Below are 21,677 nucleotides of genomic sequence, written 5' to 3'. Positions count from 1 at the left end.
AAACAGCCAATGCTGAAACAAACATAGTCAATTAAAATAAAATCAGCATTGATTAGTTTTGCAAAAATAGTAAGATATTCTGACAATACACCACTAGTGACAATCACTGGTGAAGCACATTCCCACCATAGGTGGATGCTTTAATTTTCTTCTACATACACATAATTTTGGATTATTAGAATAGACTATGTGGCTAAAGCTTTATTGTCAATTCAGGCTAAAATTGCCTTAAATAGAGACTCCATGAGAAGGGTGGTACATTTGCTCAAAGAGGACTTGTAAAGCTTTTAATAACTGAAGTCTCTCTTATCTTTGTCCCAAAGAAAAGAAAGAGATTTGCTAAAAACATGAAAATCTATCACAGACTCTATGCTATACTTATACTATGAGACATGCCCTGGTCATCTAGAGAGGTTATAAAAAACAAAAGCAATGTTGAAAGTCTTAGACGCAGCGGGATCAGAGTAAGGCAGAGTAGCATTAAGTGGGTTAAAAATTTTGTGCCGTGCACTAGGCTGCATTAGCATCTTGAGGGAAATGGGCATTTCTCTGTTTTGGGCTCCCCAACACATGAAAGATGCTGGAAAACTAGGTAGTGTCCATCAGAGGACTATGGAGATGTAATCCACAAGATGCATAAGGTGCAGGCATCTTTGCTTATGTGGAAAAAAGAGAAGCAACATGACTGTGAGGGTCTTCATTTCTGTAGCATACAGAAAATGGAGCCAGATTCTTCTCAGATGCATAATGAAAAGATAAGACCCAATGGACACTACCCTAACTGCAGTAAGACATATTCTGACTAGTTATAAGGAAAAAAACCCTTCCCAATGAGGATGGTCAAGTATTAGAAGAGCTTGCAGAGTGAGAGGTTGTTCAATCTCCCCTCCCACAGACTGTGTAAATCTGTGTGGACAGGGTCCCAAGCAACCTGACTGAATCTAGATGTCAGCCTTGCGTTAAGTGGGAGCTGAACTAGATGTATTCTAGATGTCCCTTCTGAGGTAAACTATTCTTTAATTCCAGGTTTTGAAAGTCTGTAAAGTTCTGCTATTTGCGAAACTTCTAGGGCCGCTGCATATTCACAGATCTTCCCCTTTCTTCACATCAGATACATAACATATATACAATGGCTTAATTTATATTTTTAATTTAATGGCTCAAATTCCAAAAGGCCAAAGTATCTTAAAGGAGATTGATATTAGTAGGCAAACCTATTTCATACTCTGTGTAACGCTGTTTAGAATATCCCTAAACAGCTTCAAGGAGAAAAATCCATTTTACCTCATACCAATAACTTGATCACTAGCCAAGTACTGCTACAGGACAGATACTTAAGAGCACAAAGAAAAAGCTTCCTTTGTACAGATAAAAAGAATGATAGCCACATTACAAGAGAACTAAGCACTCACATTTCAGGCTGGCCTGCAAGAGGATGCCCCACGCTCCAGACAAAAAAGGTAGCAAAGTTTGTGACAAACCACATTTGAGTGTGTATTTGAAACAGATAAAGACATCTTTTACCTCTACATCATTATTGTCTTTGAAACAACAGCCCAAACAAAAAAATAAACCCTCTAATATTTGCACTGGTCTGCTTTCCCTGTTGCTCTGATCTTGTGGTGATCTGGTCCTTTGACTCCGACTGAAGAATCACTGTGACACCTGTTTCTCATATCTGTCATTGAGATCTTAAGTAACAATTTTCCTATATCAAGCTCTAGGGAAATTAGATTTTTTATTAATTAATGTGGACATTCCACTGACTGCTACCACTACTCTTCCCACTACTTTTTCACTCAATTTCACAGTCATTTGTCTGGCTTAAATGTTTCATAGATTTAAATTTAAGGGAAGAACGAGTAAATTGGAACTGTCATTACTTAGGGCAGGGGAAAAACCAGGCAGACAGTGATTTTATTACTCACTTTTGGTAAACATTTTAAGTAAAATCTCTTTGTTTGAAATATTCCAGCATATGGCTCAATATGTAGAAATCAATGAATTTTGGTGCCAGAATTAATGAATTATACAGTTGCAAATTCACGTGGACTTGTTAATGCCCCAAGCGCTAGAACTGCTTACTCCCCTGAAAGTTAGTAGACATTCATTTCACCTCAATGTAAAAGCACTTTCCCATTATGAAGGTATTGTAGCCGACTTTCCATTGGTTTATTCTGCTGGAGTTTTTTAGAATTTTCATTATATTTCAAATATAATTTAGACTTTTTCTTTGTATATCAAATAATAAATTACTTCATTACCTTCCTTTTTCATTCCTGCTCGAAAACACTTTTTTAAACGACAATATCTGCATTGATTCCTTTTGTCCTTGTCAACAATACACTGTCGGTTGAATCTATCAGAGACAAGAAAAGGTAAATGTATAAAGCATTAATAAAGTAGCACCCTGATTACAAAGAAAAAAACAACTAATCTGTCCTGTCAGAATAATGCCTATAACCACAGACTCTCAGCTTCAGTTGCAATGATTATTCTTCCTTATTAATCAGTTTTGAGAGGTGTTTCATACCTGCTAATTTTCCAGGAATATATGCACGTGTATAAACATGTATGCATTGGAATAGGCAAGTGTGGAAAATTTTGTAGGTATGTACATCGTTTATACCTCAATTGATTTGTGAGGTAAGTCAGTAACCGGCTGCATCAAATGGAAGTGGAAGAAAAAAATGAAGAAAAGCTGCAAATAGAAAAAGCAAAGAACAATCAAAGAAAAAGCCAAATGTTGGTGGCATAGAGGAGCCCCTTAGCTGCAAAACCATTACCCTTGTCTGGCAGTGTTTACTCCTACTGGGAGGTAACAATGGACAAGCTGCATGTTTTATCACTACAGATGGCAACCTAAACAGGAAATGAGAGGAACCAACACAATGAAATAAAGACTTGAGGAAATACATGGAGCATGACACTGCAAGGCAGCTTACCCAGGCTATTATGCACAGCGACAGGTGTGCCTAAGGGATTGCATATGAGCTGTTGGTCCCTCTCTTGGTCTATGTCTGCCTTTTTTTCTTTGCATCTGTTTGTTAGATAAACAGACTCTGCAAAAGCAGAGCTCTTCCTGAAATCACTTATATCAGCTCTTAACACACCATTTTAGGGGTATGTCTATGCTATATCACTGTATGATGTCTATAAGGGAGATGTTTCCTTTTAAGAATATTACGCAACCAAAGAAGAGTGTAGGAAACAACATTTTCAGTAACAAGCCATTCTTGTAAGTTTTATCATCACCAACAATAGCATAGGGGGACAGAGATTGGGGGCTATAGTCAGTTCACCACGTGTTGTCTCTGCTGCTTCTTCCTGCTCAATCGAGGACTTCTCTCAGTCTTCACCTGCTCCATTGTCAGGTCCATTCCAACAGAGACAGTTCTCCACAAACTTCTCCAATGTTAGTCCTTCCCATGGGCTTGGTTCTTCATGAACCCTTCCAGCATGGGTGCTTTCCACAGCGTGCAGTCCTTTAGGATTGGGCTGCTACAGCAATGTGTCCCCTGCAGGGTCAACAGTTTTGCCAGAAAACCTTCTCCAGTGTGGGGTCTTCCTTCCACAGGGTCACAGGTCTGGCCAGGAGCCTGCTGCTGCACAGTCTTCCCATGAAGTCACATCCTTCCTTCAGGCATTCACCTTCTCCAGCAGCAGGTCCTCCATGGGCTGCAGGTGGATATCTGCTCCCCTGTGGATTTCCATGGGTTTCACAAGGACACTTGCCTCATCATGGCCTGTACCGTGGGCTGCAGGAGAATCTTTGTTCCAGCACTTAAAGCACTTCCTCCCCCTCCTTCTCCACTGACCTTGGTATCTGCAGAGCTGTTCCTCTCTCATATTGTCACTACTCTTCTCTGGCTACAAATTTTTTCTGCACAATAATTATTTTTTCTTCTTGAATACATTATCCCCCCAATTATTACCACCATTGCTGATAGCAAAGCTCAGCTTTGGTAATTTTGGAGATGGCTGGCATTGGCTTCCCCAGACACAGGGGACACTTCTGACAGCTCCTCACAAGAATCCACTTTTGTAACCCCATCACTACCAAAATCTTGGCATGAAAACCCAATACTCCCCTTCAGTGATTTGTTCAATTGCATTGAGTTTTCCATATATTCTGCTTATTACTCAGAATGGACAGTTTATAGCCCTGAGCCTACACAGATAATTTCATCAAACATAGTGCAGTGTGATATTTTGGGCACCATTTGGAAATTAACAGATTGCCATTCAGACAGAAGGGGGAAATGCTGCTCAAAAGACCTGTGTGTCACACCAGGTGGGAGTATGTGCAGATGTGTTTGTACAGTCCTTAAAACAAGATTTATAAATCTTAGACTTTCTATTCAGAAGATACCTTCATAAGGAAAGAATTTTAGAAAACAGTTAAATATTACAGTTTTTACACTGAAGTGAAAATATGATCATTTTTCCCTTTTTTTTTTCAGAGATGACTTTTGTAATCATAAATAAAAGAGTGAAACAGCTTGTGAGTGATGTAATGATATCAACAATATCATCAAGCACCTGGAAAATAATTTCTGGAATGTGTAATATCAAGTAGCGTTCCTCACGAAAAAGCTGAAAATCCCCTAACAGTATTGAAAAATTCTGATAAAGTACAAATATAATTTTTGCTTAAATTCATTGATATAGTGCCTCTAGATGAACTTTTGAAATACCTGCATGAATAGACGTGGTTTTTCCTTATGCTACGTCTAAAAAATCCCTTGCATCCATCACAGCTGGAAGCACCATAATGTTTTCCGGTCGCTCGGTCTCCACATATTGCACAGAGACTACTGACCCCGTTGTCAGCAGCATTCATGTTGACAGCTTCTCCTGAACTGTCTGACAAGAGACAAGAACATACATAGTTATGGATAAGACTTCCAAAGACCACCCCATGAGCAAGTTGTACCTAAACAGAGGCTTTTTCTGGCCTTTTCTCTTTTAATTGGCACTTAGGATTTATATAGTATGACCCATCTGATTACATCTGATACTCACTGACATGAACACTTTCAAAGTGATAAATATGTTAAAAGAACTTATGAAGTTCATAACAACAAATAATTGTGCTCTAAACTCTTTTCAGCTGAAGAGCTAAAAATTAAAGTGCCCTTCTGCATTTATAATTACAAATGTTCCTACATATGTTCCTACTAACATGAAGAGGAACTTTGGCACAAAGCAGTCTTAAGATCTCATGTATCAGCTCTCATATAAGCTAGCAATAGCTGGCAACTCTATTGCAAAGATATATGACATTAAAAAAAGAAACAAAAAAAGGATTTTGTACAACCTAATTTTAAAAAACCAAAACAACAAAAATACATGCTAAAGGTATTAACACACTGTTAACATGTCTCTTATTTCCTTGAAGATATTTTTGACAGGAGCAATGGTGCAGTCTTTCCTTGCACAGAATATTAGCTACGTGATTACCAATTAGTCACTGAATATGGTAAACACTACTGAATAAATTCACCTGAAATCAAACCAGCTATATTTATTCTTTGAGTCACAATGTTAACAGACATGTTCAAAGAAACAATTGCAAAATAGATTTTTCTGGTTTGCTTCTAGTTTAAACAGAAGGAAAACATATCCTAACATTTCTAGCTGTTTCATCCAGGAGAGGAAAGAGTGTCACATGAATCAGATATGTAAAAATGAATTCAAAAGTCAAGTACATGAGTTCATGAACAGTATACAGGATGAACAGTAGAACTGTTAATATTGATACATAATATTACTCATATTGTATAGATCCAACCGAAATGTAAAACACAAATACATTATAAAATTGCCATTGTGTCAGACAGAGCTTAAAAGTTAAAGAGTTCTTCAGATACAGAGAGAAGCAACCTTTCTGTTTTGGTTTGTTTTACTGAGCTGTAATTGATAGAAATTACATCAAAAAGAAATCTTAGAAGAATTCAGTTCTGTAAATAATTTATTTTAAAATTAGGATTGTCATGACTGGAAAATTTTAAACTACTTTTAAACTAGGTTAAAGAATTGCTTTAGAAAAATATAGGACCTTTTTTTGAGTTTTGTAGTTTTGCATCATATAGAAAAAAAATTGAAAATACAGTATCAGTTGTGCACACATATATATATATATGTGTGTATGTATAAGGGCATACTTATTTTCTTTGCTGTTATTATGAATCAAAATGTCTAGAAAACTGACCTGATGTTGAAAAATTCTTTGATTTCAACAGAACTGTGTAATCTGCCTGAATGTGGCTTGTTAAATTTCTCTAAATGTTCCTAATTAATTTAAACAACTAGGAAAGATACACAGGAAGGTTCATAAGGGGCAGCTTTCAGTTCCAAACTAACACTATAACAATACAATGTTTTTATAAATGCTATAGGAAAATACTTAGGCTAAACTCAATACAAACTCTAAATATAAAAAGGCTGCACCTGATAACTAATAACTATCAAGCTAATCACTTAGAGTGATAATTTAACCAGCTCTATCTCCAACACATAATGCAACCATGCACAACCTCCCTAATCTGCCTTCTCATTTTATTTAACATTAACAGATCCAAAAGGGTGCTATTCAGCAAAAAACATATGACCAATGAAATACCCATATTTGAACAAAAAGCAGAGAAATCATCTAAAGTTATATAATCATTGTTGACATCTACAAATTTAGTTAGCGCATAAAGTTCTGGTTTTTCTTCCTAAATTGATACCCAAATCTAACCTTCTGTTTACTGAACTTGCTGTAACTTAACATCAGTAATTCAGATAAAACTTAAAGCCCAACAATAAAAAGTTAATTATGTTCTATATGGCAGGTGCTAAATATTTTTCCTGCAAATCACTGCATAAAAGGTTCTGCCTTTTAAAAATACATACTACGATAGAACCATGAATTATACTTTAAGACACAATAAACAAACATTTTTAGTGTATTAAAAGATTTGAAAGGCCATTTTTGAGTAGTTTAACTTGCTTGATACTTTTATTCACATTTTTGTCAGTACTAGATGGCAGAATGAAATTATGTGCTTTCTATTTCAAGCATAACTTGAGAAAAAATCTCAAAAACTGCATAAAAAAATCTGCCTAAAGTGTTACATTAACCAAACGCAAGTATTTTTTCTCAACTACACATTTTCCTCTAGAAAGCCAATGTGATTCTTTTTAAATCACTCTTGTGTATATATACACTTAGCTAGAAAGGCTAGATTAATACTTAAATAAAATAAATATTAGTATAACAATTAGAAACTAGGCATCAAGAAACAGTAGCTAATTTTTTTCACAAAACTCTAGAAAATTTTTTCCTTTCCTTCTGAAAGTTATATACAAAATATACTTCCATGTCCAAACTGTCAATACTAGTTATTCATTTGTCTTACAGTAAATAAAACAATTGCTGAATAGACCATTTTTCCCCCTTTGATTAACTGACTGGTGACAGTGCAGCTACTTTATTATATATAACCTCTCTTTTATTTTCCTTAAAGAATTATAATGTTACTAACTCAGAGTCAGCGATGAAGTGTAAGAGAGCAGATTTGTAGTTTGAAAACAACCCCCAAACACTCCATTAATAAAATATTTAAGTAACACCTTATAGCATTACTACACTTCACTTTTTCTGTTAACTGGCTTGAATTTGCCTCAAAAAGCAGAACTCACCATTGCCATTATACAGAATCTGCATAGTTTCGAACTCCAGTGCTGTATATGTTGGATCTAAAACTTCACTGTAGTTTGCCATTTCCATGTCCAGTATTGGTTCTGAGAGCCGCATCATTGAATGCAAAAGCAGTGAAAAAGCTGTTCAAATGTACAACCTTCCCATTCTGTTTCACAGTGATTGATAATCCAAAGTTAACTATAACTGTGTCACTTGAGTGCAGCAATGGGAGGAGCTGGAAAACTGCTTCTGCATGCTGTATTTTACCTGGGTATTTTTTTTTTTTTTATGATACAGTGCAACCTTTCTGATAATCTTGGAATGTTTTTTTGAAATAATCTTATCAGGAGTTGTACTGGTTCCAGTTCTTGCATGAACCCAAGGACATGCAGGAAGCTTCCCATCACTCAAAATGTGCCTTGCTGCACATTTTGCTCTCAATGTGTGGTACGAACAGTTCTAAACAAACTACTCTGGTTGTTCTATGTAGAAATTAAGTTCATATGCTATTTTGCTCTCACTTCAGAACAATAAGGAAATGTGATATGATTATGGACAATATCAAACTATAGCCAAATCACCTACCTACATATTTTAAAAGACAGCTGTAAAATCTCCTATTTTACAGCTGGTAATGCTCTTTCCCACTGGCAATGACTTAGCTCAGTAGGCATCCTTAAGCAAGGCTCCAAGTCACACAAGTCTGCAGCAAGGCCCATTCATAAATCCCCTCTGTCACACACTGTGCTGCTGCAATGGTTCCAGGCACTGTACCCTGCAGCCTCTCAGACAGTGGCTTCCTGCTCTAACCCTTCTTCATGCAAAATGTGATGGCTGCATGGCATTTCCAAGTGCCAAGAAATATTAATCACTTTCTCTGTAATGAAGAATCTCTGGGTAGGTTCACAGCTCATCAGCTGGTAGGCATGGTGTGTACAAACCCAGTTAAAAACCCTCCTGTAAAGCTGCTTGAATCTGTGCCAAATATATAGCCGAACAGCAGAATTTCAATTGCTAATCTGATGCTTCCAAATGTTTGATAGCAGAATTCCAAATGTTATTATTCTCAATACATTCTTTACAGAAAACTACCCTTTGCACTCCTAAAAATAGTTACATAAAGATGGCATATATAGAAAAACTACCCAGCTACCCAGTTTATGCCTAATTAAGAGTAACTGGTAACTGTATGTACAACATTGAAATGCATATTTGAATGGAAAAGTGCCTGCAGTTCCTACTCAGTAAAAGTAGCTGTAAAAGGGCACTGTAAATTAACTTCTTGATTAAATAACTAAATAAATATTTTAAAAAGCAATTTATAACAGACAAGCTACCAATGAAAGAGGAAAATTTACACTAAAAGACCTACAAAAAAGCGTTTCAAAATTCATCCCTCTATTATCCATGGCCCCAGGGTTACCTGAGAGTCACGAATCATCCTGTCTCCTTGTGGACATGCAGATGCAGTCTCAGGCCAGTTCTCCTCCTGACTCCAGCAGAGCCCAGTAACATAACTATGACAACAGGATTCTTGTATAATTCACAGACCTATCCCTAAACCAAAGTGTATTTACAGTTGTGTTATTGCTTGCACAAATTCTCCTCAGAGTTTGGAGGGTCTCCACAGGAGCTGTCCTTTTCAACCTACTGGTATTCATCTTCCTCTCAACCATTCATCCATTATTATACTTAATGAGAGATCAAAAACCTGCAAAAGTTACTTCTTAAAAAGAGCAGCTGATATGACTACAGATGCTTCCTGTACATGGCAGAAGACAAATAATACAAAATATGGCAATTTTAAAAGATATTTAAGAATATGACTGAAATTTTAGAATATTTACTGCCTACAGTCATGGAAAAAAATTACTCAGAAGGTGTCATTTCACAGCAGTGGAAGCGTACAAGGTTTCACAGTTTTTAAACACAGCTAATATTCCTTTCTTTTACCTAAATAAGTATATTAAATTAAGATTGGTGAAAAGCTACTTGTTGACAGCCAATATTGTTTAGGAAATTACTGTAATTTCATCATGAGATGGAATAATTTTATATTACCTGATGGCTCAGTTTGGAAAGTTTCTTCTGTAGCAGAATTTGTTGTATTTGCTACAACCATTTGTTGTACTTGTATAGTATTTGCTATAAAACTAATTACTAGTTACATAAAAAATGATTCATTGCCTTAATATGCTACTTAGTGTAATATAAAAAGGCTTACATGTTAACTAGAATTATCTATTGTTCTTCAGTGTACACTTTTTGATAATATGTTCTATAAATATTATCTGGCTTTTTAATGCTAAAATTGTATGCTTACAAACACATCCATTATATATTTTTTTTTTCAAAGTGCCAGCCCTGAGAACAATCTGGCATATAAGTAAATTCAAAATAAGGGAATGAATGGAAGATGGAAGATATCATGTATGACATGATCAAATCCTGCTATTCCCTCTGCTATTAGAACTTCTTCAATGCTGCCAAAACAGGTCCCTTAGTGACTGCTAAAGAGAGGGAATGAATTGACCCCTCATACTTCTGTCATATAAAAACTCATTTCAATTGATTTTTTAATATGGAAAAATGTATGCAATAGGAAAGACATTCTTTATATTATTTTTTCATGTTTTGCTACGGAAACTTCTTACAGTCAAATCTTGCACTCATAAAAATGTGCTTTCTGGGGGATTTTTGGCATCATGAAGTACATCATGAACAATTTATGTACACTAAATCACTATGGTAAAATATTAATATGTTTTCTTTCAGCCTTAGGTGGATTAGAATGCAGTCTTGGAATTAGAGCAGTTGATGAAAGAAGCTAATGATGAACAGCTTTGGTCTTATGTCAGTTCAGGCTGTATACTGTTCACTAGTATTCAGACTCCCTCACAGCAGATTTCTTTCCACATTGGACACCTGCACTGTTTTTCAAATTCTGAATGACACTGCAGCTTGTAGCATAAAATAGTCTAAGTCAATTCATCACCTACTGACAGCCAAGAAACATCAGCCTAAGGTAAGCAAAAGTTTTAAAACTGTGTAATTAGTCAAACTGCTAAGCACTTCTTTGAGGTAAGTAATACTGTAAAATTGAGTAAGAAATAACTCCTCAAAGTAAATTTACAGTAATTGTGAAGAGAAAGCTATACAATAATGGTTTTGTTCATGACTTTCTTGCTTTTTTTCTTTAAATCTGATGACCTCAGGATCACATACAGATGGCATTCCTATCTTATCTTTAAGACTATTAACTCTGTTATTGTTCAGCTCTCCATATTAAATGTAATCATTCTTTCTGACTGTGGTATAAAATACAGCACAACCTAATAAAATCAAGGTTATTTCCATAAAAGTCTTCCTGAAAATAAAAACAAATCTCAAACTACTATCACCACTGAAAGAGTTTTAGTTTTCTCTATTAATAAGTAGCAACATGTCCTTTTACATTTCCAGCTTAGTGAGAAATGCAGGTTGCCAGAAAAACGTGTTAATTCTAAGGGTTTTTTATTTCTTGATTCCCACGTATTCTGGATAACAACACACCTTCACTCTGTTTCCTGCTTTGCAAGAACAGTGAGTTGTAGTGGACATACTTGGGAGGCATCCTGGTTTTGTCAACAGTCTGTCATATTTATCCAGAATGCTGGCAAAACACACATTTTGATCTGCTTGCCTCTTGATGGTTGGCACACATAGGACAGGGTATGCATGGAGGCCGTACTAAAAAACCCCAAAGAAACCATATGAGCTGAGCCAGAATGCCTCCTTACTGCAGTAAACTCAAAAACCTCCAAGCCAGAGAGTTTATTGCCAGAAACTTGCTACCCAGGAAGCAGTGTGAACTTTTCTGCACACCCATGGGCAATCTCATCTTTGCCTTACAAAGGTACACGCCCATGTAATAGCACAGACTGAGCTTCCCTCTCCTGGAACACACCCTCAGTGCCAGGGAGAACACTGCTAGTCACCAACACATCAGCTCTGCTGACACCCACCCCCAATATGCTTCATAAATGATCTATGAGTAATGACTGGGAAATGTTCGCTTGTGTTCTAAAACATAAAATTATGACATGTTCGACATGGAAAGCTTTGTAACATAGTGGCATTGCTTTATTTGATAAAGATTGCTGGCTTTTTTTATTGTTTAAATAAATAAAAATGTTAAGAGTGGGATTAGATCTAAAAATCAGCAATAAAATATAAATGGATATTATAGTATAAATGTGTATTACCAAGCTTCTTCAAAAAGAAATAGCCTTTTTGCTTAACACCTAGGTAATATGATGGAATTATGGCTACAGTCCACTCCAACTCTAAGATAGTACAGCAAGACTTGTGATTGTCATGTCCCCCTCTCCCTCTGCCACTCCCCAAAATTTTCAGAGCCAAAAAAGGACAAAATTGCCTTTCAGCTGGTAAATGTGAAAGGATTTTTCAGAACAATTTGTGAATCATGAGAATATATTGCACAAATGCTTTCACCAAAGGCATCATCTCAAACCTTGCATCAAACCCAGCACCAACTATTGCCTTCAACAAGCAAATTTATGGCACTTAGACTTTTCACTTTGTCCTAAAAAAACGGTTAAACAAAACACTAGAAAAGCACAGTCAGTACCAGAACTGAATAACGGGTTTTCATGGCACACTTATTAGGCAAGGTGGTAAGATTAACTGCAACAAATCATGCCAGGTGAAACTTAAGTACAGATCTTTGTGGGAAATCCAGGATAAGCCTGTTTTCATTACTCACATTTTTAGACACTTAGACCACCCCAGGCATTCTATAGAAAGGAGATTCTTATGCATATTGAATTTGCCTCTTTTTTCAGTTAAATTGGTCATTCATTACATTGAGCTCCACTCTAACGTACAGCATATATAGCTTTCTTTTATAAGTTATGTTGAAGGTTGTGTTTTTTGGGTTTTTTTTTTCATTTTGGTTTAACACAGAACAGACAATTATTGTGAGGTCTGATTGTTGTCATATTTATGGTTTTCGCTTAAAACAGTATTCGTCTTTCAGAACAACCAGCTACAACTTCATTGGTCATGAATTTGAATAAATATAAAAAACAAAGAGCATGCCTGGTATCAGACTCGTCAAATACTATGGACCCACCCTACAGCACTCTTTAGAGCTTGAAATAATCCCAAAATAGTTATTAAGATGTCAATGAGTAATCTACATCACAGTTTCAAAACTGAGTAAGAGATCTAGTATTCCAAATTCTTTGATGAGTAATTTACAATTTTAATGTTCCATCCACTTTGGTATATGCCCTGTCAGTAGTTGAGGGTAAATATCAAAGGAATATGAAAGCTCTAAAATATTTTGAGCCTGAAGAATAGCTGCTGCAGGATAATTTTAAGGATAATTTTAAGGATAATTTGCACTTGCTGAGGACATAGCTCGCTTTCAGATTCTCTCTCTTTATTCCAAATATAATTTGCTCCATCTTATTCTAAAAGGATAAATGATTTATTTATTCACTTTATATACCACAGTGTCACTGATGGGATATGATGCTAGGTTAGCAACAGCAATATAACAGTGTCATATGCAAAAAGATGTTTCCTCCACTCTTAAGGTGAAGGTAGACAAAGCTATCTGGTTTATCTGATTTTATTTATCACTTACACATGCACACATACATCAAGGAGTGACCTGGGTAGCATCTCACGAAGTATAAAACATATTGCAGTTTACAAATCCTTATTTGTAAGGATTTTAAAGGATTTAAAAAACACCTTTTTAACAGAAAGGTGTTTTGAGGATGATTCTCACATTACATTCACTCAAAATCCTCACAGAGCAAAATTATTATGACATTATCTTCTTCATTTTGCAGCTGTCCCATGCTACTGTTTGTCACCGGTTTAGTGAAACACATAGTGTATCTGTGACAGCCTTTCAGCAAACAGTATCACCAGTAGGAAATCTTTGAGGAAAAGCCATTTCATAGCTAAGAGGTCAAACATGGACCGTTGCATTACAGGCGATCACAGCCAGCTGCACAGCTGCACTGAAGGAGAGCATTGTGTCAGGGTGATGGAAGAGTGAAGACCCTGATGGTGCCAGTTGAAGCAGCACATTTCTATGGGAAGATTTAGAAGGATGAGTAATGGTGAAGTGGAAGCTTGAAGACAGTCATTCCAAAAGGAGGCTGAGGCGTGCCCTCATTGCTCTCTACGGCTTTCTGAAGACATGAAGTGGAGGAGGGTGGAGATGCTGATCTCTTTTCCCTTATATCCAGAGATAGGATGAATGGGAATGTGCAAAGCTGTGTCAGGAGAGGCTTAGAGTGGACATTGAGAAGAATTTTTTCACCAGAGGGTGGTTGAACATGCAAGATTTCCTAAAGAGGTGATCAGTGCCCCAAGCCTACCAGTGTCCAAGAGGCATTTGGAAAATGCCCATCAAGATTTTAATTAGATCAGCGATGATTTGGTCAGGCAGTTGGACTAGATAGCTGTTGCAAGTCCCTCTCAACTGAAGCATTCTATTCTATTCCAATCTCATCTAGTCTAGTAAATCCTAATATTTTCTATTGAGTCAGAACCCAGTATGCCAGATACAAGGGACAGGCAGTAAGGAGGACACAGAATAGCTATGTTCCTTTATCTAGCCGTTCCAGGAGGGTGTCCACAGTAGACTGCAAGCCATGTAGATATCAAATGTTATGCAGATTTAAAATCTTGTTTTATGTACTCATATGTTTATATATAAGTAAGTACACACAGGAACTTATTGTCAGTGTTTTTCTGACAGCTGAATTTGCCTCTTGAATTATCATTGAGTATACAAAAATTAATCTGACAGTGGGAAGCTCTCCCTTCTATATACAGATTCTTAATAATTCTTCACAGTATATTGTCCATGTCCAGATTCTCTCCATGAACTAATAGCAAACATGTATTTTGCCAGTTCAATCCATTTCTGTTCTTGCTTTGTGTCCAGATTAACAGTAGATTTTCTAACCCTATCTGAGGTTAGCAGGCACTGTTAGAAACTTGTGCATATTTATGGGGAGGAAGGATAAAAAATAGGATACTTTTGCTTTTTATATTGCAACAGATTAGGTTTAGTGTTAAGTATGTGAATTACTACTAGGTAGACTTTAGTATGTAATATTTCTATTTTAACTTTATATTCTTTAGTTCATTTTATTATTGAAAACTCACTATAGCTATTTAGAGGGCTTAAAGGATTTTTGTAGCATGGAATTTTGTGGTGAGATTTGCTGAGGTACAGTTAAATGACTGGATATGCTTGTTAATCATTTGCTTAAATCAGGTAACTTATTATTTTCTGCTACACACAGGAAAATTAATCAGAGAGTTGTCCTGGAGAGCAGAGTGAAATGAGAAGAAAAGAGGAAAGAGTTCAGGCATAAGATAAAACCAAACCATCATGTTACTGATAAGCAAGGCTAAGCACTCCTGTTCAGTCATCCCCAGGTGATTAGTAATTTCTTAATAAGCCTTCTTGGCAGGTTTTATGCAAACTTGCTCATAAACAATGTTTTATATAGCTAGTTAGATAAATTAACTTACAATTTACTCACAGTTATCTTAGAAATACATATAATGAGATTTTTTTTTTTTCCACAGATAAACACCCTTGCCTTTGTCATACACAATAAAAGAGTTCAGAAAGAGGTTAACCAGTATCAAGGCAAGGATTTTTGGTATTCTCTTTTTTAGTTTGCCTGGAATCTTTATTTTCTTTGTGATCAATTAATCATTGCAAGTTTTCTAATTTCTATATTCTATCCTCTGCTGAATGAGTTATGTATTCTACAAAACATTTCAAAACAAACTCAGTACACTTCTGCCCATGCTAGTAACTATATAACTCTTGGTCCTATGTAAAAGGCTAATTAAATAACTGAATAGTCAAACAAGTGCCATTATTTTCAGTTACTCTGTCTAAAATTAAAATTTTTAACTAGAGCCTGACTCATCACATTCCTGCAGAAAGAACATTGTGTCAACACTCTCAGTTTAACTCTTCCAAGACACTAGAATGGTTATGCTTAGCTTAACAAGTTCTCTAATTGCTATTGTTACAAAACTGAGTTAATAAGAAGTTCAGAGCATAGTAAAGACTATCAGTTTAGAGTGAAACTATGACAAACAAACAAAATCTTCAAATACTCCATGAACAAAGGAACAATAAGAAAGCATAAAGGCATATTCTTTATTTCTGCCATATTTCGGATCAGCTTTTTAAAGTATCAAAATAACTCCATTTTATTCATCAAATAAATAAGTTTTTATAACAACTCACAGCCTAGGAAGCCATGTGTGTATAATACCCTGATTTTTACAAAACCATAGAATGATTAGGGTTGAAAAAAACCTTGAAGATCATCTAGTTCCAATTCCTCTGCCATGGGCAGGGACATCTTCCATTAGACCAGGCTAATCAAAGCTCCCTTCAGCCTGACCTTGAACTCTTCCAGGGATGGGGCATTCACAGCTTCTCTGGCAACCTCCTTCAGTGTCTCACCATCCCCACATAATTTCTTCCTAATATCTAACTGAAACCCACTGTCTTTTGGTTTCTATCCTTTCCTCCTTGTCCTATCACTACATGCCCTTACAAAAAATCTCTCTCCAGCCTTCTTGCAGGCCGCTTTCACGTACTGAAAGCCTTCTATAAAGTTTTCCTGAAGCCTTCTCCCTAAAATTATTACATTTTATTTCTTAAGAGAACAAAGTAATTATTGCTTTCACCAGACATGAACTGACAGCAGTATCTCCTTGAAAATTCAAATACCAGAGCTGTCTTAAGAATCAGGGAGGTCAACAACACCTGATATCTTTATTGGCAGAGGTATCCATACCCTAAGCACAAAAGATTCACATCTCAGTGAGCACAAAGCATAATCCTCTGGAGAAGAAGCTCAAGTCTTTGCTTTGCTATACACATACAGACACTCTTCCATTGGCCAGTGGTTCTCTCTTTAATTTTTACAGGTTAGGTGTGTTCCCAGGTAGGAACAAAACACTAAATACTGTGACTTCACAGAAGTACAGATATATCTGCTCTAAACAGATTTTAAACAGTGATTTTTACAAGTTCAACATCAGTTGAAATCTGTTTTAAAAGCTGATGATAAATATTAGAAAATAAGTTGGGCTGCATCTCTTCTAACTGATGAAGCCAGAACACTGAGCTGAGCAGGAAAAAATTCACTGGCATGGAAGATATGAGAGAAGTCTAGAAACGTTTTAATTGGTCTCTATCTTGAGAGGAGGTAAGAGGAAACTTTGAGAAATGGTCATAAGCACAGTTATGCATAAAAACACCATGCAAGTCAAGATAAAATATGAAAAATTATGTGTAGCTGCAATAATGTAGGTTACATGATCAAGTTTACCTTCAATAGTATAGATAACAATTGGGTCTGTGTGGATTTTCTGGACCTGAACAACATTCATATGGCTGTATTCCTAATTTTTAATGTATTCATGTAGGAAGTCTCCACCATTTTATCTGAGAACTTTGCAATCAGTAAAATTATTTCCCTATCTGTGAGAGAGGAACAAATTATAATCTCCCTTTAATAAACAGAGAAATGAGGCAAAGGACAACTGAAGATAGTGTTTATCACACTTGAGCTCACGTGTCTACAATAGAGTCACCTGCACACAAACCAAACATTCAATTCTTTCTTTTTGTATATAATGATCAGAAACAGGCACATCTAAAGATTCCAAACTTATCTTTAACAGGAGGTTGAACTGGATCACCTCCATTTCTTGCCACTGGTTGTGTAAGTAAAGCGTTCAAACAACTGCAAGACCTAGAGTTAGGTGAGGTGAATCTACACAAATGACTCCCCAAAATCTGAGAAGAGAGTTGAAGGTGGAGAGCCTGGATGGAGACCCACCTCCTACACTTTCCACTGGAGCACGTTCTCAAAACTAGTAGTATATCATATTGCAGAACTGCTACAGCTTATGAATGTTTTCTATGTTTTTCCTTTTTACCAGGAAAAACATCCTTTATATCTTAAAAAAATTAAATATTTTTAGTGTCTTAGTTCAATAATTAATATTTTCACCAACTTTAATACCTTTCAGAGGGTGTGAGCTTCAAGAACAGTCAGCCAACTTCACAAGAAAATGGCAATGTGTGAAGCCATAAAATGATGCATTATATCAATTGAGGATTAACAGAATTAGACTTAAAAATCAAATCAAAAATAAGCTAGAAGAAGAATGTTCCTCAGAACGAAACAAGGAACATATTAAGTTACTATATCTAAAAGGGGGACAGCTGCCCTGCATGGTCTGGCCTGCATCCCTGGTTTGTGAATGAGCACCCAAAATCCCCATGACCAAAGGATAGGACTATAATTTTCTTTAGAAGGTGCACGGACCACACAGGTTTTTTTCCTGGCTGCTACCTCCTCTGGCCTGACAACCAGAAATACAAGGTGTGCAGAAGATACGGGTCACTTCCCCACCTTGCTGGGACACTGCTCAGATGCATCTCCTGGGGCCAGGACTGTGACGCACATACACGGTCACAGGAACAGCTTGAAGTTAAGCTGCCTTCTCAAAGCTGCACTCTATTTTGATAAAAATGAGAAATCACAACAGATTTGTTAAATTTATCTCTGAAGACACATAAAAGTTGCTGCACTCCAAAGTTTTGGAGTTTTCTTTAAAACAATGCAATAAAGATACACATATTTTTGTCTGACTAGGAAGAAAAAGCAGCTGTGAGCTGTATTTGCTACTGATTAAATGCCCTGACAACACCTGAAATTTATTAATCTTCTAGATAACATTGCTTTAACTAGACACGTGAGAAAATATCTAAGTTGACAGTCCACTTTTGCTAAGTGAGTTTTGTTAATGAATTAGCATTTAAAATACCTTAGTATTTAAATACTCTTGATTTAAGAGAATGGCAGAAGTAACTTCTGTGCAAATGTAGTCCTTCAACTTCAAATAAGAAGCAGTAGAAAAGACTCCTAATCAAAAAGAACTATTTGTTTAGGAATCTGGAAAGCTGAGTCAGTAGCAGTTGTATGCAAGGAAATAAAGACGACTTCACTTAGGGGATGGAAATGTCACTACTGGGTGTATCTTATTTATGTTAAAATAGATTACACATACAACAAAAAAGCTATTCAAAAACTTGCAGAATTTTCAGGTAAGTGGAAAAACAGGACTTACATTATTTTCTTTTTAAGGTGATGTAAGGTCCACAGTCAGAGTCTAGCAGTTGTAGTATCTGACTGCTAAATCTATCAACAACATAACAGCTGAACCAAAAAGAATAGCAGTGTTGGCTGTTTGAAGTGAAAGTCCTGCTTGGCCCAATAAAGATGGTGCTAAAACTTAGGCTTGCCTGGGCTTTTGAGTAAGTAAAACTCTAAACAACACTGAAACTTCTCTGTTACACTTACTTTTCTTTTTACTTATAATAAACCTTAGGGACAGAAAACATCATAATATTTTCCAGTTGAAATAATCATAATATTTTCCAGTTGTCTCATTTTATCTACATAGTGTTCTTGGGGAAAAAAAAAGAAACAAAACTACAGTACTGTTGTCTACTGTTATCTTGAAAGGAACAAGATAACCAATGAACAAGATAACAATGGTTGAAAACCAACCATTCCTAGGAAGCGTGGCAAAAGTAATCACTTTAGGTACCCAAAGTGTTCAGAATCATTGAATATTTAAAATACTAAATATTAAAAAAACATGAAGACACAATCTTTCTGGTAAACAGTTGAATTTTACATAAGTGAAGTCATACTTTTCATAATTTAGGCAAGAAAAACAAATAATCAAAGGTGAAACAGGATACTGGGCTCTTTGCTAATTTCCAAGATGGAAGTAAGCTAAAATGACTAAAGTAATATTGTAACAGATTGCTGTATTACCTTGTTTTGCAGTGAAAGAAATAAAACAAAAGGAAAAAGAGAAAGAAAAGTTAAAAGAAAAATAAAAATAAAAATTAAAATGAAACTATTACTTTGAGAGTTATTTTCTGAAACAGGTATATATATATATAAAACCTAGTTAAGTAAGAAAAGAAACAAGAGAGAACTAAATTACTGTATATTTGTATAAAATCCATTAGTAAGTTTCATGACTCCAAAAGGAGGACCCGTATCAAATACTACTAGGGACATAAGGCATTTTGAATACATTCTTAATCCTTTACTTCAAGGTTCTCAGGAGATCATCAGGTTCAACTTTCTTCTCAGTGCAGATCACACCAGGTTGCTAAGGGTTTAAAATACTCATATCCAAAAATACATTGAAGAATGGAAACTGCCTAACCTCTCTGGAAACTCTGTTTTCCTACTAGACCTGGCGTCCCCTGGTTCCCACAATGGGAATTTTTCTCCTTACATTCAGTCTGAAACACTTTGATTTTCAACTTAGACCATAGGTTTCTAGTCCTCTCAATCATAATAGCCCTCTTACCTGCACAACCATGAAACCTGCACAACCATGCTTTTCACAAACAGCCTTGAGGTACCAGAGGTTGCCATGAGGGTGTCTCCCACAAAGCCATCTCTAGGCTGAAACGACTCTGGTCCATTAGCTTCTCCTCAGCTGGTCAGCCCCTTAACATCTTGGTGGCCCTCCACTTTTATTTTTTTTAAAGAAATTAACTTTCTTCAGTTAATTCATTTATTTCCTCAGAGAAAGAAGGGGGTGAGTGGCAATGATGTACCATTTTAGATGTCATCTGACAAGTGCTGAGTAAAAATAAATGATCATTTCTCTGAGCCCTGCTAATACAGCCCAGGATGCTGTTGGCCCTCTTCTCCTGGACAGTGCTGGATCATGCTCTGCTTACTGTCTACCAAGACTCTTTGGTTCTTCACAGCAGTTTTTTCATAGCTAGTCTTCCTACTGTCTCCCCAGTAAAGGACTGTTCTCCAGCTGTTTCTCAGAATCACAATTCTCAATGAAATTTTTATTCCCTAAGAATCACAACAGCTTTCTAGCCTGCCCAGGCTAAATTACTAGCATTAATAGCACTCCCTATTTTTCAGGTGTATACATAAATAAAATTACTATGATGGACTTGGTTTGAAAAAATTGACTTAGCTGTCTCAAACAGCTCTAATTAAGACACTGTCATATCTGTTAATTTAGCCAGAATAAGAAGCCCGCCAATCTCTTCTGGACTCATTTCCTACAGCCAGAAGAACTCATCTACACCTCCTGCTATCTGTCATTCATTTGACAGTGAATGGCATTTCTGCTTCCATCTACGCGAGCAGCGAAGTTAAAAGCTGCCATTACAGCTGGAATTAAGGAGCACTAATGGCTTGACAGCCATGTTCAGGGCAAGAGAATGTAGATCTTACTGAAGGAGACTAAAAGGAGTTGGTTTACTCATCTCAGGAAAGTGAAAAGTGAGCGGGAGTTTATTCCACAAATAAATCATGCACTTTAAGCTACAGGGGAAAAACTTATTTAGACAAGAAAACAATTCTGCCATAAGAAAAAAGATATAAATTTGAGGCTGGCAAGTGGAAAGTTGCTAAACATATCAGGGTTATGGCACTGCAACAAAATTCCTCCATTTGGGCAGCAGAGGCGAGGAACCTAACTGGTTTTAAGACATGGAGAGAAATTTATGAGAGGTATTACATGGGTTGGTGATGTCAGCCAAATAGGTGACTCAGGAGATCTCTTCTAGTCTTATTGTGCAGAATATTTGCACCATGACTATTTTTGATACAGTGGCCAATGAAAAATATCAAGTGTATTATTCTAATTAAAAATTAAAGAAATATCAATGACAGAAAGTTAACCTCATTGTGATGAGCAATTAACAGAATTATGCTGTGATTAAGCTGATGTGTAATTAACAACTACTGTAAATTATGTTATCCATCTAATTTGCCTGGATTAGAATAGCATTATTCTTAGGCATGTTTAGCAAGTTCTGTGGTAATATGCACTTGAATGAAGTGCT

The 21,677-nt window shown here is 36.2% G+C and overlaps 1 protein-coding gene across 4 annotated transcripts in view; it reads right to left on the bottom strand.

The window, feature by feature from the left end:
* The window catches only part of HNF4G (hepatocyte nuclear factor 4 gamma), a 62,607-nt gene that overhangs the window by 14,832 nt on the left and 26,098 nt on the right, over positions 1 to 21,677 (bottom strand). For 2 of the 4 annotated variants that reach the window (XM_074552730.1, XM_074552740.1), the window contains 2 exons: positions 4,698 to 4,866; positions 2,265 to 2,359 (listed from right to left, as the gene is read on the bottom strand). In XM_074552730.1, coding sequence (XP_074408831.1) covers positions 2,265 to 2,359; positions 4,698 to 4,843 — 241 coding nt within the window. In that variant the 5' untranslated portion in view covers positions 4,844 to 4,866. Of the gene's footprint in view, positions 1 to 2,264; positions 2,360 to 2,533; positions 2,702 to 4,697; positions 4,867 to 7,689; positions 8,690 to 21,677 lie in introns of those variants that run through there. The other 2 variants (XM_005479387.4, XM_074552745.1) reach the window with 2 other exon arrangements.

Source organism: Zonotrichia albicollis, chromosome 1 (genome assembly GCF_047830755.1).
Source record: "Zonotrichia albicollis isolate bZonAlb1 chromosome 1, bZonAlb1.hap1, whole genome shotgun sequence".
Classification (NCBI taxonomy): Eukaryota; Metazoa; Chordata; class Aves; order Passeriformes; family Passerellidae; genus Zonotrichia; species Zonotrichia albicollis.
Note: the sequence above shows the minus strand (reverse complement) of the source record. Positions and strands in the feature narration are given on the sequence as shown.